Below are 16,489 nucleotides of genomic sequence, written 5' to 3'. Positions count from 1 at the left end.
ATTCTGCAAGGGCAGTGCCGTGGGAAGCTGACAGCTAATGCAACCCTCTGGACTGTAGGCTCACAACCACACCATCCATTTTAAGCATATTAAAATCACCCAACCCCCCAACCCCCCCCAAAAAATCACAGAACTGTAGTTTAAGGGTACTGGAAATTGTAGCTCTGCAGTGGGAAAACTATAGTTCCCAGGATTCCTTGGGGGAAGCCATATGCTTTAATATGAGCCATATGAGGGACGCGGGTGGCGCTGTGGGTTAAACCACAGAGCCTAGGACCTGCCGATCAGAAGGTTGGCGGTTCGAATCCCCGCGACGGGGTGAGCTCCCATTGCTCGGTCCCTGCTCCTGCCCACTTAGCAGTTTGAAAGCACGTCAAAGTGCAAGTAGATAAATAGGTACCACTCTGGCGGGAAGGTAAACGATGTTTCCGTGCGCTGCTCTGGTTCTCCAGAAGTGGCTTAGTCATGCTGGCCACATGACCCGGAAGCTGTATGCCGGCTCCCTTGGCCAATAAAGCAGGATGAGCACCGCAACTCCAGAGTCGGCCACGACTGGACCTAATGGTCAGGGGTCCCTTTACCTTTATATACTTTAAACGCATGATGTAAATGTGATCTAAGTAAATAGGCAGGTGATGGCTGATAGAGAGCCGACTGAGGTTGGTGGGGCAGTGCCCTAATCGCCCTGGTGGACCAGCCTCCAACAGTCTCTGGCTAGTACCGGTTGTTTCTGAAGCTGCCAATCATTGGCTTGCGAGGTTGCCCACGGGAAAATGCAACCCTCCATCTGAAACCAGGTGCCTCTTGTTACTCTTGCCAAACAGACACTTGCTGTGGTGAGGATGGTGAGCGCTGCAGAATGGCGGACTCCTGCTTGTGAGTGCAAGACTTGCCTTCCTGTTGTGCTCAGGTCCTGCTTGGCGGCTTCCTTTAATGGCATCTGGTTGGCTGCCCTAAGAACCAGGATGGGGCTTCAGGGTTCTGATGTTCTTGCAGTAGTTTCTGGCTGTTCTGTCTGTGGGGCCCCTTGGTGTAATGTTATGTACAGCTATTGGGGGAAAGAAATACCTTCCTCACCCCCAGCTGCTTAAGGCAACAGTCTTTGCAGGTCGGTGAAACAGGTTAATGTGAGTTTGGGCTCCCGAAGGGCATTCAGCCATCTTGATATGTGGGGTTTTCAGCTGTGCGAGAAATTGGAAGAGGAGGCTGACTGTTGGCTCCTTGTGAGCTGCGAAGGGTTGGGTTTTCCAGAAGGGTTAAAAGAGCTCCCCAGTGTTGGGCGGGTGACAGCTTCCCTCTTCCTTTGTGTGGTTTTTTCCCCCTTTTCTTTCTTCCTTGATTTGGGTGGAAGGGTTGGGGCTCCGCCAGCGAGTGAGTCATCCCTTTGAATAGCTTCACTGTTAAATAAATAACAGCACATGGAAGCAGTCCTTCTTCGCTCGCAGCTCTGTGCCAGAGGAGCAATAGCAGGAGGGGAAAGATATGAGGCGTGTCTAGGATTTCTAGGGAAGCAGGCGCCTGTTTTACTTTTCTTTAAAAAAAAATTTATTTTTTACTTATGCAACTTGTATGCTGCTTTCCTCCAAAGTGGCTGATGACTCAACAAGAATGCAGACTGGCACCTCAGCATTCAAAACACAGTATGCCAGTCCAGATAGATTCATTTTGATACTGTAAGCACTCTGAAATTTTAAATTCTAACATAAAATATTAAGGTGCATCAGTCAATATTGAATTACAGAATTGTAGGGTTGGAAAGGACCCCAAAGGTCATTTAATCCTAGAATTGTAGCGTTGAAAGGGACCTCAAGGGTCATCTAGTCGAACCCTCTGCGATGCAGGAATCTCAGCTAAAGGGAGAGAACAAAGTAGTCTCTCAGTGACAACTTTACCAACAACACCATTTTGAAAGATCTGTTATCATTAGATCCTGACCGGGCATTTTCCTTTTTTCTTCCCCTGTCATCTAGTATCTTCTGAAAGCCAACGAAAGCCAAATGAAGCAAGGACCAGACTTTCTGCAGAGCCTTATCAAGTTCTATCATGCACAGCACAAGTAAGCGCCTCAGGAAGCCCAGCTTCCGGCCAGTTGCCCGCATCACGTCCTGTGAAGGGGCTTCTTAAGTGACAGCTGATCACTCATGTTTTGCTGTGGCTCTCTGACAATGCAAGCTAACTTCACAATGTCCTCTCTCGCCCTCCCTTTTTGAAACATTTCTTTTGCTGATTGAAAACGACAACACCGAAACGTTTCCAGTTTCTTCCAAGATGGCTGGAAGGCTTCTCAGAACCTGTACCCATTCATTGAGAAGCTAGCAACGTCCTTACATGCAGTAAGTCATTAAGGGATCTCTCTCATCTAAAGCATTTGCAAGGGACTCTTAACTGCACCTGCAGCTCTGGACTAAAGCACTGGCTTACTGCAGGGTGGGGAATCTCAGGCCCAGGGACCAAATTTGGCCCCCCAAGCCACTCTATCTGGCCCCCGAGACTCTATCCAGGACACACACCCCTCACTGGCCCTAGTTTGCACCTCCTTGAGTGTTTTGCCTGATTGGAAAATCTCCTTGAGTTCTGACAATGCCTCTTGCTGGCCTGGGTGGAGATTAAAGAGGGGCTTGTGTGAGTGTGTGTATAAGGAATTATTCAAGTATGTGTAACTGTACTGACCTATATTCCTCCTCTCTTCTGTTGTTCTTTCCATTGTGAAGAGACCCGTGTGGTTTTTCACCTATGAAGCTCCATAAATAGTTACGTTTGAGGGTATAGCTGAATTCTTTTTAAAAAATAAAGCCCAGATTTGTAGCTTGTGGTTTGAGGGAGTCCATTGTGACAGAAGGGGTAAAACTGTCTGTCCTCCTTTATGGAGATGGTTCTGTCAAATAGAAATGTTTTGCATCAACCCCTCAAAGTTTGTAGAACCCTACAGTGAGATAGGTTTGTTCTGTGGGAGACTTCACTCTTGATTTTGCACCCCCTTAACTCCCTGGGATTAATAGAACAAGTCTCAACAGCAGAACAACGCCTAAGAATGTTGTTTGGAGGTGGCTGCTGCAATGTTAGTGATGGGCTGGACCGGGTTTGTGCAGCTTGCATCTGATTTCCCTCTCAGCATCTTCCTCCCTTTCTAGCTTCATCAAGTGAAGGAAGAGGAGGTCAAGCAGCTCTCTCGCATCCGCGACTCCCTCCGAGGCATCCTGCAGCTGGAGAACAAAGGGGTGAGTTTCCTGTGAGCACTTTTTGTGTGTGTGTATGTGAAAGAGGTTGCGCACACCTTCGAGATCCCATTCTGTTTTAATTTGAGGCTGGATGGCTTTAAAAGAAGATGAGACATCTGTGGAGTTTAAGGCTCTTAGTAGCTGCTATTGTTGATCATTACATTTATTTCCAACCTTTCCTCTAAAAAAGACCTTAAGGGTGGCAAACATAATTCTTCTCCTCCTCCTCCAATTTTATCAAGATTAAGCTGAGATGTTGTGGCTGCCCTAAGGTCACATCGCCAAGTGTCCTGGGGATGTGGGTGGCACTGTGGGTTAAACCACAGAGCCTATGACTTGCCAATCAGAAGGTCAGTGGTTCGAATCCCCGCGACGGGGTGTGCTCCCGTTTCTCGGTCTCAGCTCCTGCCCACCTAGCAGTTCGAAATCACGTCAAAGTGCAAGTAGATAGATAGGTACTGCTCTGGCGGGAAGGTAAACGGCATTTCTGTGTGCTGCTCTGGTTCACCAGAAGCCATGCTGGCCACATGACCCGGAAGCTGTACGCTGGCTCCCTTGCCAATAAAGCGAGATGAGCGCCGCAACCCCAGAGTCGGCCACGACTGGACCTAATGGTCAGGGGTCCCTTTACCTTTACCCTTTTCCTGTGTCCTAGTCCAACACTCTTAGCCACTATGCCACACTGACTTTCCCCACAATAGCTGTGTTCCACCTCCACCATCATTGGAGGCAGCATGCCTCTGAATACCAGTTGCTGGGAATTGTCAATGGGAAGGCTGCCATTGCACTCAAATCCTGCTTTCAGGAGCTGCTTCTTACAGGCTGCTGTGAGAACAGGATGCTGGACTAGATGGGTCACAGGCCTGATCCAGCAAGGGCTCTTCTTATGCTCTTATATCACTTGATTGATGAAATCATAGTTGATCATTTATGTTTTGATTCGTTTAAATCTGGCTAGGTGTTTTGTATTGAAACAAGATTTTTGCATCACGCTTTGGTCATGCGGCTGATCTTGCTTATACAGTGGATGCTCAGGTTGCGAACATGATCCGTGCAGGATGCACGTTTGCAACCTGCAGCGTTCGCAACCCACGTCTGCGCACACACGGGATGCAATTTGGCACTTCTGCGCATGCGCAAAGCGTGATTTAGTGCTTCTGCACATGCGCAACTGCCGAAACCCGAAAGTAAGCTGTTCCAGTACTTCTGGGTTTCAGGGGTCTGCAGCCCGAAAAAACAACCTGAAGCGTCTGTAACCCGAGGTATGACTGTACATACCTTTCACCTTTAGTAGAATTGGCAGTGTCTATACTGCCTCTGCCCCTTCACCCAGGTCCTTGAACTAGCCTTGCTTGTGAGAATAGATCGCCTCCCAAAGGGATTTTGAGCCAGCGGCCATGTAGCTGTGTGTGGAAGGAGGAGGTTCACAATGGGGCATCCCATGTGTAGAATCGCTATATATGTTTCACATGTCCTTGCAACTCTCAGGAAAACCTCAGCAGGAAGAACTCCGGCAGTGGCTACAGCATCCACCAGCACCAAGGGAACAAGCAATATGGGACCGAGAAATCGGGTTTCCTGCACAAGAAAAGCGATGGGTGAGGATGTGCAATTGTCTTTGTGTTGGATCTCCAGAAGGTGGTGGCCAAAAGCGATGCAAATGTCTCTTTGGGAGGGTTCTTGCATCTCACTTGAGCTCCAACAGGTACTGCATGCACTGAGAGAGGTCTCTCCCCACCACCCCTTGGACTTAGGCTTCAGAGAAGTATTCTGTTGTGGTGCATCTGTGTGTTTGGTGACCACAACACTTTCTCCAGTTTGCACATGAGGCCAGGGACCCCAAAAGGTCAACACCACCTGCTATACGGGATGGTTTGTCTGAACCATATTAGTGTTAGGATTGAGCTGGTGCAAAGCCAGGAAGCTTCCCGGGTGAGTGGGAATCTCATCCCTGATATCCTCATTCCTAGTCCCAACACTCTGACCACGCTGCCATGCTGGCTTGTCACTGCTTCCTGAGGAAAGCTTTCTATGTGATGCTAGTGACCCTCAGACCTGCAGTTTTTTGCCTTGAACTTGACATGGCACAGTCTAGGAACAGCTGTTCCTGCATTTGATAACTCTGTAGTCTTTCCTTGGGATCCACCTTTAATCCAAACGTGCATTTGGGGATCCATTCTGTATATATGCATGGTGGTTAGTCCTGTTGCAACCACCTTAGATCACGTTATGGACAAGTGTTTTCATGAGCTCAAGCGTTCAGTTTCTCCTGCTAAGCTTGGTTGCTCATGTCTGTGTGTATATGCCTGTTGCTGATAGAGTGCTGTTAAATGACTTTTCAAGCCTTAATTGTATTTCATGGATTGTATTTCATGGATTATAAATAAGCCAAGACCTTGAGATTGGCTTCAGAGTCTCTGCTCTTGACTCTATCAGATTGGAGGGCATAGCAGATGGGATCTTTTCAGTGATGGCCCCATATTTTAGGGGCTCCCTCCTGCGGCAGATGCATCAATACAGGCTTGTAAATGAGACTTTAAAACCCCATTTCTTTTCATAGCTTTTAGCTGACACGCTGAGCTGAACGACTTATAGTGTTGCTGCATTTAAGAAGCCTGGTTTAATCATTAAATTTATTTTATATGAGCATGCTTCTCGTCTATGAATTATTTTAAGCAACTGTATGTTTATTTGAATGGAGTTTTTGCTGTCTTGTGCTTCTGTTTATTTTTCTATTATAGGCTCTCTTGCAAGGGCTTTCCCCGAAAAATTAATCTAGAATTATGTGAAGTGAATGAATAAATGAGAATAAATCTCTCTGTGTGTCTGCATGCGCACGGATGGGCACACACCCATGTTTCATCCAGCTGACTTTTTCTGCCACCTGTTGAAGATTGGCCTTTAAAAGCGTTTGCCTGCAATGATCCCACTGCAATAAAATTATTTAGTGTTTAGGGTGCAAAAGTGCTTCCCCACACACAACCATTAACTTGGCGGGATCCTTTGCCAAAATAAAATGCATGCCAAGCCTCTGAAGACAGGAAGTCCAGCATTTTGCCATTTGTGACTTCCAGGGGAGATAATCTGGGATCTAAAACTGGATTTGCACTGCCTTTCTTTCTTGGTGTCCCAGGATTCGGAAAGTGTGGCAGAAGAGGAAGTGTGGCGTGAAGTACGGATGCCTCACTATTTCGCACAGCACGGTAAGTAGGGCTTATGAGAGGTGGGTGTGGAAATTCTTGCCTCCTTGCCTGAAAGCTACAGGTGTGTTTGCACTGATGTGCATTAAGGTTTTTTAAAGGAATTCCTTCAAGGCTTTAGCGAATGTGTGATGTCCGGTGTGGGTCAGGTGTGCGTGGTTGGGGAAAGCCACCGGGCAGCCCAAATGTGGAGGCTTGCAGGATAGACTTGACCTGTGGCTGGAGGTTCCCTAACTCCCTTCTAATAGCTATCCCCACACAAGAGCCACTGTATGGTGAAGAGGTCAGAGTGGTAACCCTAGAATCTGGGAGAGCCCGAGTTCAAATCCACACTCAGTCATATGAAACCCACTGGGTGTCTTTGGGTCCGTCCCTATCTCTCAGTCTCTCCTCCCTCAGAAGGCTGAAAGGGAGAGGGCGGGAAAGTGTCTACGCCACCTCCAGCTCTTTGGAGAAATGGAGGGAAGTAAGTGTAATACAGTGGTACCTCGGGTTAAGAACTTAATTCATTCCGGAGGTCCATTCTTAACCTCGAACTGCCCACTTTAGCTAATGGGGCCTCCTGCTGCTGCCACGCCGCCAGATTTCTGTTCTCATCCTGAAGCAAAGTTCTTAACCCGAGGTACTCTTTCTGGGCTAGCGGAGTCTGTAACCTGAAGTGTATGTAAACCGAGGTACCACTGTAACAACAAAATGAAATAAAATCATTTTGCCTCTCTCGGCTTGCCCTGCTAATATCTTGCCACTCTGCTGAAGGTGGTTTCGGATGGGGCCTGTGGTTAGCAGGGAGGCTGGGCCCCCAGGTCCCTCTTCTGTCTTTGCTTCACCTCTCAGAATTCATTTTCCGTGTTCCTCGGCCAGCTCCTCTTTCTCCATTCTCTTTCATCCAGTTTTCTTGTAGGTATTTGTTTCCAAACACACTTTCCTTTCCTTTGGACCACATCAGCAAGACCGAGAGGGGGTTCTTGCTCTCTGGGCAGCCCAGGATCTCCATATACATGGCTAGGCTTCCACCTCGGGGACGTCACTTTGGTGCTGCTAATCCAGCAGTTTGACTTCACCCCCAGAGGTGCACTCCATTGTCTCTCAAGACAGATGGGAAGCCAACAGCAATTCATTCCTTTCCGCATCCTAACTCGTACTGTTTTCTTTTCATTGCCTGTGTGGTCCTCAGACCTTCCTGTGGTGGTCATAACCACTTTCCCCCCAGTGGTTATGGATTGCTGCTTGTGTCAGGTCTGGTTTTGTAAATTGCACTTTGATGTGGTAAAATAAAACAGAAAACCCTAAACCCACAAGGTGATTTGACCAGGTTTCATATGTGTCTAATATGTGGTTTGAATATGCCCTCTTGTGGTTAGAGTTGGTATTTTCTGTGCCAGAGAAAATCCTATAGCAGGGGTCAGCAACCTTTTTCAGCCATGGACTGGTCCACCGTCCCTCAGACCATGTGGTGGGCCAGACTTTATTTTGGAACAAATTCCTATGCCCCACAAATAACCCAGGGATGCATTTTAAATAAAAGCACACATTCTACTCATGTAAAAACACCAGGCAGGCCCCACAAATAACCCAGAGATGCATTTTAAATAAAAGGACACATTCATAGAATCATAGAATCATAGAGTTGGAAGAGACCACAAGGGCCATCGAGTCCAACCCCCTGTCAAGCATTCTACTCATGTAAAAACACGCTGATTTCCGGACCGTCCGCAGGCCAGATTGAGAAGGCGATTGGGCCACATCCGGCCCCCGGGACTTAGGTTGCCTACCCCTGTCCTATAGCCTCCATTCTACTCCTATGTGGTACATTGTAGATACAGAGGAATCTTGCCCATTCCACTTCCATAGTTTTCCAGTCTGAAGCTCAGGGAGCTCAGTGTGAATAGAGGCCATAGGGAAGAGTCTGCTTGCTACCCCACTACCATTTCTTTTGCCTTTTTTGCAGATAAATCGGCCTCCCGTCAAGTTAAATCTGTTGACCTGCCAAGTGAGGCCTCATCCAGAGGATAAAAAGTCCTTTGACCTTGTGACACGTAAGTGTATTTAAACCATTGTACGTCATGCACCCTGCAGGTGGGATTGAGCGGGCGAGACCAATGGCAGGTCTGACGGTCAAGAAGGCAGTTTCTGCACAATGCTGTAGAGGAAAGGGAGGGGCAAAGGGGGGTTGTCAACGTTGGAAGATAGATCATCTAAGGGAAGGGAAGCTCTGATCCTAAACCTCCACTGGCTTGTAGGATCTCTTTGGGAGAAGAAAAGACTAAGGAGTAAATCCTACACAAATCTGGAGTGGAGTCCCTAGGACAGTTGGATGGCTATTGAATGCCTCCTTCCAGCAGCTCCTGCAGCCAAGCTGGTACCAAACTTATTGCTCTGCTTTCCTTTGGGCCACATGAGTGAGGCTGAGAGGAGGATCTTGTCATCTGGGCAGCCCAGGAACTCCATACACACTGCCCAGGTTTGTGCCCTGGGGAGGTCACTGGTGCTGCTAACATAGTGGTTTGAATTCACCCCTGAAGGCGCACTCCATTGTCTCTCAAGGCAGACGGATGCCCCAAACCAACAACAATGGGTGGGATTCAACTATGTTGTTGCATGCATGGAATGAGGACGTGGTAGCCTGGTTAACATCAGTTTATTGGCATTTACCTAACTCTTACAACTCATTTACCTACGGGTGGTAGTATCAAGAGTATTGATAACATCAAGCAGTTTTTCTGAAGCAAAACACTTGCTGCTCTGCAGGTTGTTTTGAACTTTGCCCCAGAGGTCAGCTGCAAATCAGTTTCATCTGAAACTCTGAAAAACAAACATTTAAATATGTTCATTTTTTAAATAGTGACTTGGGGGTTGTAATTTATTTTTAAAAAATATACAGTTTATACTAAACCTACAAACATTTTCCTTTCTTATAATTCATACAAATATCATTGCCCACTCCACAATATACAATGATGCATAATTAATAAGAAAATACAAACACTTGAACTGTATCTTGGAAATCTGTTGTTTCAAAATATCACAAACAATATCATTTCTTCATGAATCCTTCAGAATTTGCCTTCTGGAATTGTTGTAATATATTTTTTAACCTATCATTGAGAACTGTGAACTGATGTGAAAGCTACAAATAAATATGCCTGACTTGGTTTGTATTAGCCACATGTAAAGGGTTTGTTCTTAACTATTGGTTGGTCTTTGGGTGATTTGCAGTAGATCACCAAGGACACATCACTCCCAGTATTCTAACAACAGCAACAAAAACAAAACGAAAAATAGAACTCTAAAATGAATAAAACTTCGGTGGAAGAAACCAGGACTGTATTTTTGTGTGAAAGGACTGTGAGCACATTTCTGCTACCAAATACAAATTCCTGGGCTGAGACGACACGCACAGGTGCCCTGTTCTTTAGTTCTGTGTATGCCCACCCAATTTATAAGCCTTTTCCTTCTTTTGCATGAAGTTGCACATATATGCTTAACATTTCTGCTCTTTGCTCTTTATGCGTAGAGGCTGGGGACTATGCAGGGGTTGTCCCAGCCCTAGATTGAGGGATTGTCCAGGACTTGGCTTAATGCAGATGACAAACCCCTTTAATTTCCCCTGGTCCAGGCAGCATTGTCCTCCAGCTACTGCTGTCCCACAACTTCTCCATAAATCCAGAGATTCCTTAGGCAATTGATATAGATCTCCTATTCGGATTGTCAAAGTGTAGGGAATCTCCATATTTAGGGAGGAGAAATTAGGGGCTGCAGTAGTTGGAGGAGGGTTTGCAGTCTGCATTAAGCCACAGTATGAACTGGCCCTGATATTCAGGCAGCTGCCAAAGGGTCTAACGCTTCCTACCATTTGGGAACATGCAGCTGCATTGAGGGGACAGTTCTTTGCAGCTGAGATTGCAAGATTCCTGGACTGAGCAGCTGGATAGCCACTGAGCTCCCTTCCCATTTTAAAATGCCATGAACTCTGGTTGTTGTTGTTATGCTACAAATTGAGAGAAGTTTCATGCTTCTTTACTCTTTCACCCATCCAAGTTTCCTCTCCTTGCAGATAACAGGACTTACCACTTCCAAGCAGAGGATGAGCACGAATGTATTGTGTAAGTCCCTTGCTGCTTGTTCTCTCTGCCTTAGGCCTCCTGCCCCTCTGATTGGGGAAAACGGCTTGTAGCATTAGTGAGGGGAACAATCATTTGCTAAGGGGGAAATAAATATGTTCTTACTTCTGTTCCTGCTGTTACATCCCTGGTTTGGTTTGTTTTTCTCTCCCAAAGGGCCCATTGCTCAGTGGTAGAGAATCTGCCTTGCATGCAAAAAGATATCATGTTCAACCCCTGTCATTTCCACATCCTGGTCTGAAACCTTTGAGAGCCGCTGCCTGCCAGTTTCCCCCAAACTGTCCTGGGAATGATAGTTCATGGCGGGTACCAAGAGCTGTTAGGAGACCCCTGTTCCCTGCATGGAGCTACAGTTTCCAGAGCGGTTTAAGAGTCCGCCCCTCTACCCAAGAAACACTGGGAATTGTAGCTCTCTGATGAGAACAGTGGTCTCCTAACAGCTCCCAGCACCCGTAACACACTACGGTTCTTGGGAATCATTTTGGGAAGGCTGTGAAAGTGGCAGGATCACTGCTTTAAATGTATAGTGTGGGTGGGATGTCAGTGTGGACAGTAATGAGATAGGTGACCCCAGTGGTCTGCTATTTCAAATGCCTAGTAACTTTTCATCTTTAGGTAATAGTATCATAAGATCTGGAGGGCAATATCCTGATATTTATAAATAAAGCAAATCTGTTTTGAAACGTTACTACCTCCCAACACTGACAATTATTTTTTCCATGAATAAAACAACCCAAATTTTATGTTTTGTGGGTCTGTGTTAAATTCGTATTCACCTGTATTGGTTTTTTAAAAAATTCTTGAATGTTACTGAAGTATGCGCTCTTGTTTAAAGAAATGAAAATATTTCTTTAAATGTAAAAAAGGTCTTTCTTTAGTGACTGCAGTCACTGAAGACATTTGTCCTGGCCTGCAAATTAAATGGGTTCTTGATGGGTGTTCTTTTCCACGAACTAGGTGGGTGTCGGTGCTCCAGAACAGCAAGGACGAAGCACTCAGCAATGCTTTCAAGGGGGACCCAGGGGGGTGCGTGTCTTCGGCCGGCAGCATGGCAGATGGGGGGCTGCAGGAGCTCACCAAACTCATCATTGGCGAGGTGAAGAACATGCCAGGCAACAGGCAATGCTGTGACTGCGGAGCCCCAGGTAGGTGCAGCAGGGATGGGTGCTGCAACACAGCATGAAAGGATGTGGATGCCATTGCCTTATCCAGATTTTCCCAGTACTTTCCCCGCCTTAAAATTGCAGCAGGGAGAAGAGGAATGCTTATCTGAGCAAAATCCACTTTTGCTCTGCAACGCACACCTGCATTTGCAGACCATGAAGTCGCACTTTTCTGGAAGGAAGATTTTAGAAAATCTCCAGAGATTGCTGCTTTTGTGTATGTGGTAGCCCCTGGCTAGAGGATGTCATGCACGCTACATAGTATACTAAAACTGTGAAATAAAAGCGGACACGGAGCAATGGATCCAAACTACAAGAAAGAAGATTCCACCTGTGGCAGCATGACTAAGCTGCTTCTGGCAAAACCAGAGCAGTGCACGGAAACGCCGTTTACCTTCCTGCCGGAGCAGTACCTATTTATCTACTTGCACTAAATACCTAGGCAAAAATATTTAGAGAAATCTTTAGCAGTGATATGGATATTACTACATATCTGGTGTCTGGTACAGACATATCTGTAATATTTAATGCCACTAAATTTGCAGCGAAGGCTGCTCAGCTTTAGACAATGACATGCATCCATGCTCGAACCTAAGATTTTGTTTTTTATGTACAGGGGTTGACAGTTTTGCACACGTCCAATTGACATGTGGGTCCTTTTGGACCCAGAAGAGGGTGGTGGTGGGCTTATGGGCGCTCCACCAACACATGCAGGGGCCAGGAATGGACCGCCTATACAAAATGGTTGCCACTTGTATGTTTTTGCTTACTGTGTGCGTCAAGCTTTTATTTTTGTTAAGAAGTTCAGTTCTTAAGTTATTTGGCTACAACTGCATTTGGTTGCCTTAATAAAGGATTTGATTTGATGCAACCTCTTACAAAATCCAAGGCCCAAGTCTCCATAAGCCTTCTGATCCAATGGGAATATTTCCTTTTTTATTATTATTAGTTTTTCCTTTATTACTCACAGGTATATCTTTACATCTTACTTTATCTTACAATTATACATATTCTTGTTTTTAGAGTATGTTTGTACTTATTATTGTCATAGATCGACAAGTATTACTGTACACACAAAAAAGATGCAATTTTAAAATCATAATATTCCTCATGAATGAATGACTTCTCTTCCATTTTGTACTAATAAACATTTTGCCTATATTTGTCCAATGGGAATATTTCCATGTCACCCCAATTGAAATGGATGAGGGTTGTGCCAGAGAGTCTCTTAGCCATTGCCTTCACTTCCATGGGCCTTCCAACAGCTTGTACCCACTCTCCTTTTGTAACCTGCTTACATGTCAAGGTGGGAAAGGAATGTGTCTTGGCGGGGAGAAAACGCCTTTTTCATGTAGCATCTCTGTACTTGGCTTCTCTCTCAGATCCCACGTGGCTCTCCACCAACCTTGGCATTCTGACATGCATCGAGTGTTCAGGGATCCACCGTGAGTTGGGGGTGCACTACTCCCGAATCCAGTCTTTGACCCTGGATGTGCTCAGCACTTCTGAACTGCTGGTAAGCACAAAGGCTGTGTGTTGGAAACAGAGGGCGCCTTCCCCCACTTCTGTTTTGCCTCCTTACTTCTCTCTTTCGTAGCGACACTGCCAAAGTTGCTTCCTACATGCTGGCATCAAGTTCTTTGGCATCCTGAACTCACCGGCACAACAGCTAAATCTGGTGTAAAACCAGGTATTTTTGTGCCTACAAACGGATTTTAAATCTAGCAGGAACCGGCTAAGTGCCCTTGGGGTTGCTTTAGATGAGGGGTAGGGGATCTCTGGCCCTCCAGGTGTTGCTGGACTCCCAACTCCCATCATCCCCAGCCAGCATGGCCCAGTGGTCAAGGGTAATGGGAGTTGTAGTCCCAACAACATCTGGAGGGCCATAGTTTCCCCAGTCCTGCTGCTTTAGATCTCTTCTTGCATGACAGTGGCTGCTGTGTTCCTAAGAGCAACACATTGTCTGTAAAGTGACGCCGCCGGGAAAGGCAGAAGCTTGATAGCCCAAAATAGGAATAGGCAACCTGTGGCCCTCCTAAAGCTGCTGGACTCCAGCTCCCATCACCCCCAGCCAGAACAGTCAATACTCAGGGGTGATGGAAATTGTAGTCCAACGTATGTTCCCCACCCTGGCCCTAAAATAAGGAAGGAAAGGTTCCTTGTGGAGAATTAATCAGGGACCCCTTTTCCTTTTTATACTCTATGCCTTTTCATACCTTCAGGGTGGTTGTGGGGACTTAAAATATATATTGGGTTAAAACGCCGTCATTTTCTTTTAGCGTAGTTTAGATTTTCAGGGATAAGAGAAAGTAATCAAAATGCATAAACATATTCTAGAAATGTAGCCAGAGCAAATCATCCCATCACTGGTGCTGCCCAAATGTCTGAGGCAACATATACAGAAAGTTAAGCAGCAAAGAGTTTCCTAAATCCTCTTATCTCTGTCCTCCTCTAACGGCTCCCTAAGCAAAATAGATTTCACTTGCTGTCCGGAGTAGAGAAGGGTGAGGGAGGTCTTTTGCCTTGGATTGCCATACCAACTAGCCAAATGGACACCTATGGGAAGCTCTTCTATCTACAGTATTATTATTGTCACATGGCATCCTTAGGCAGCACCCACTGCTGATGCCTGCCCTGGGCCTCCTTTTCATTTTCTAGCCCCCTGGCCAGACAGTTGGGTCTAGCCTACATACCCATTTCCCACAATGCCCTGTTTCCCCGGGACATTGTGGGGAGTGTTTTTAATGGTGCACTCTCATCGCTGCTCAGAGCACCACTGATCCTCCCAAACCATTGTCAGGCAAGCCTGGGAAGGCCTCTTAAAACAGAAGAGGGGGCCCAGCAGGGAGAGATTTTTGCCCAGGACCTCTCCTCACCCACCCAAAGCCTATATGTCCTCGATGCTTCATGGAGTTACGTCTCCCCTCCAGTAACACCGGTTCCTTTCCTTGTTCTTACAGCTGGCAGTCAGCATTGGCAATGCCAAGTTTAATGAAGTCATGGAGGCCACTTTGCCAGTCCCCGTTAGCCCGAAACCCTCCTCAAGCAGCGATATGTGAGTAGAAACTGAAACGAGCAGATTGTGTGTGTGTGTGTGTGTGTGTGTGCGTGTGTGTGTGTGCGTGCGTGCATTGGTTGTGAACCAGAAGGTTGGCGCTTCAAGCCCACCCTGGGACAGCTGTGGGCAGGGTTTCCTTCATTGCAGTGGGTTAGACGACAGGTACCGTGTTTGAGACCTCTCCATCTTCCCTCCACACAGGAATGCCCGGAAGGAATTCATCATGGCCAAGTACATGGAGCGCAAGTACGTTCACAAAGCGGCCAGGGATGAGCCTTGCCGTCTCTGGGAAGCAATCCGGAGCAGGGATCTCCTGGCTCTGCTTCAGGCCTTTGCAGAGGGCCACGACCTGTCCAAACCTCTAGCCAGCCCCGAAGGCCAGGTGAGCAGAATAAAACTGAGTGTGTGTGCAGGGGAAACACTGGAACGAGGTGTGAGCCATCACTTAGCTAGCTGGAAGCATTTCGGCATCACAAGACCCCATAAATAATGGCCTGCCACATTGTGGTGGCTGGTTTCCCCAGCCACTCCTGCTGGCTTACAGCATATATAAGGTAAAGGTAAAGGGACCCCGACCATTAGATCCAGTCGTGGTCGACTCTGGGGTTGCGGCACTCATCTTGCTTTATTGGCTGAGGGAGCTGGCGTACAGCTTCCGGGTCATGTGGCCAGCATGACTAAGCCGCTTCTGGCAAACCAGAGCAGTGCACAGAAACACCGTTTACCTTCCTGCCGGAGCGGTACCTATTTATCTACTTGCACTTTGACATGCTTTTGAACTGCTAGGTTGGCAGGAGCAGGGACTGAGCAACGGGAGCTCACCCCGTCACAGGGATTTGAACCACTGACCTTCTGATCGGCAAGTCCCAGGCTCTGTGGTTTAACCCACAGCGCCACCCGTGTCCCGGCCACAGTATATATAAAACATAGTAAAACATCAAACATTAAAAACTTCCTGATATAGGAGTGGTTGGTAGAGGCAGGGAGCCCAAACAGTAGATATCGATCCAGAGCCAACACCCAGGCAGCTTACACAGGATTTCCTTTGACTTGTGGTTGGTTGGTTTTTGTCCTCCCCCCACTCCATCTGACTTGATCTATCAGAGCAGAGCTCTAGCACAGAAAGGATTGCAAAGTACAGTATTGCCTCTTTGCCCTTCTCATAGGAACCAGGTGAGCGGGCTTTGCATCTGGCTGTGCGCTATGCCAACAAGACCTCCCTTCCCCTGGTTGACTTCATTATTCAGAACGGGTAAGGCTCAGCGTGGAGAACTCTCCACTACCTATAGACAAGGAAGTATTCGGGAAGGCAGAATTCTGCACGTAGAGTTGTGCAATCAGGTTCAGTTGGATGTGATATCACTCTGCCTAATAGTGGGCACAGCTGGTGGGTGCTGATAGAAATGGGGCCACTGAGAAATCAGTGTCACCCCCAAAGAATGCTGGGAAGTGTAGTTCATAAAGAGTGCCAGGAATTGTACCCTTCTGCCAGGGAACTGCAGTTCCCAGGAGCCATGTGCTTTTAATGTATGGTGCAGACATGACCAAGGAGGAGTTATCAAGCTTGCTTAAGGGAATCTTGAGTTTTCCAAAGGTACAAAATCTTTAGACACAAAAACTTGAGATCCCTGCCCTCCCAAATAGCCTGATAAGAACTGAGCATGCTCAGTGGGCACAGAATGTGAGAAATGTTAGAAAGAAATATAAAACTAGATGCGTGGGGATAGAG

General features: G+C 46.8%; 1 protein-coding gene across 3 annotated transcripts in view; it reads left to right on the top strand.

Annotated features, from left to right (window-relative positions):
* ASAP3 (ArfGAP with SH3 domain, ankyrin repeat and PH domain 3) overlaps positions 1-16,489 on the top strand; it is a 72,881-nt gene that overhangs the window by 42,416 nt on the left and 13,976 nt on the right. For all 3 annotated transcript variants that reach the window (XM_083750704.1, XM_083750705.1, XM_083750706.1), the window contains exons 7-18: positions 1,971-2,056; positions 2,258-2,333; positions 3,132-3,218; positions 4,707-4,816; positions 6,352-6,421; positions 8,367-8,454; positions 10,473-10,521; positions 11,497-11,684; positions 13,085-13,218; positions 14,663-14,757; positions 14,962-15,142; positions 15,927-16,012. In XM_083750704.1, the coding sequence (XP_083606830.1) occupies positions 1,971-2,056; positions 2,258-2,333; positions 3,132-3,218; positions 4,707-4,816; positions 6,352-6,421; positions 8,367-8,454; positions 10,473-10,521; positions 11,497-11,684; positions 13,085-13,218; positions 14,663-14,757; positions 14,962-15,142; positions 15,927-16,012 (1,250 nt within the window). The remainder of the gene's footprint in view (positions 1-1,970; positions 2,057-2,257; positions 2,334-3,131; positions 3,219-4,706; positions 4,817-6,351; positions 6,422-8,366; positions 8,455-10,472; positions 10,522-11,496; positions 11,685-13,084; positions 13,219-14,662; positions 14,758-14,961; positions 15,143-15,926; positions 16,013-16,489) is intronic.

The sequence above is a fragment of the Podarcis gaigeae genome (assembly GCF_964106915.1).
Source record: "Podarcis gaigeae genome assembly, chromosome: 8".
Lineage (NCBI taxonomy): Eukaryota > Metazoa > Chordata > Lepidosauria > Squamata > Lacertidae > Podarcis > Podarcis gaigeae.
This window is presented reverse-complemented; position numbering and strand designations above follow the sequence as displayed.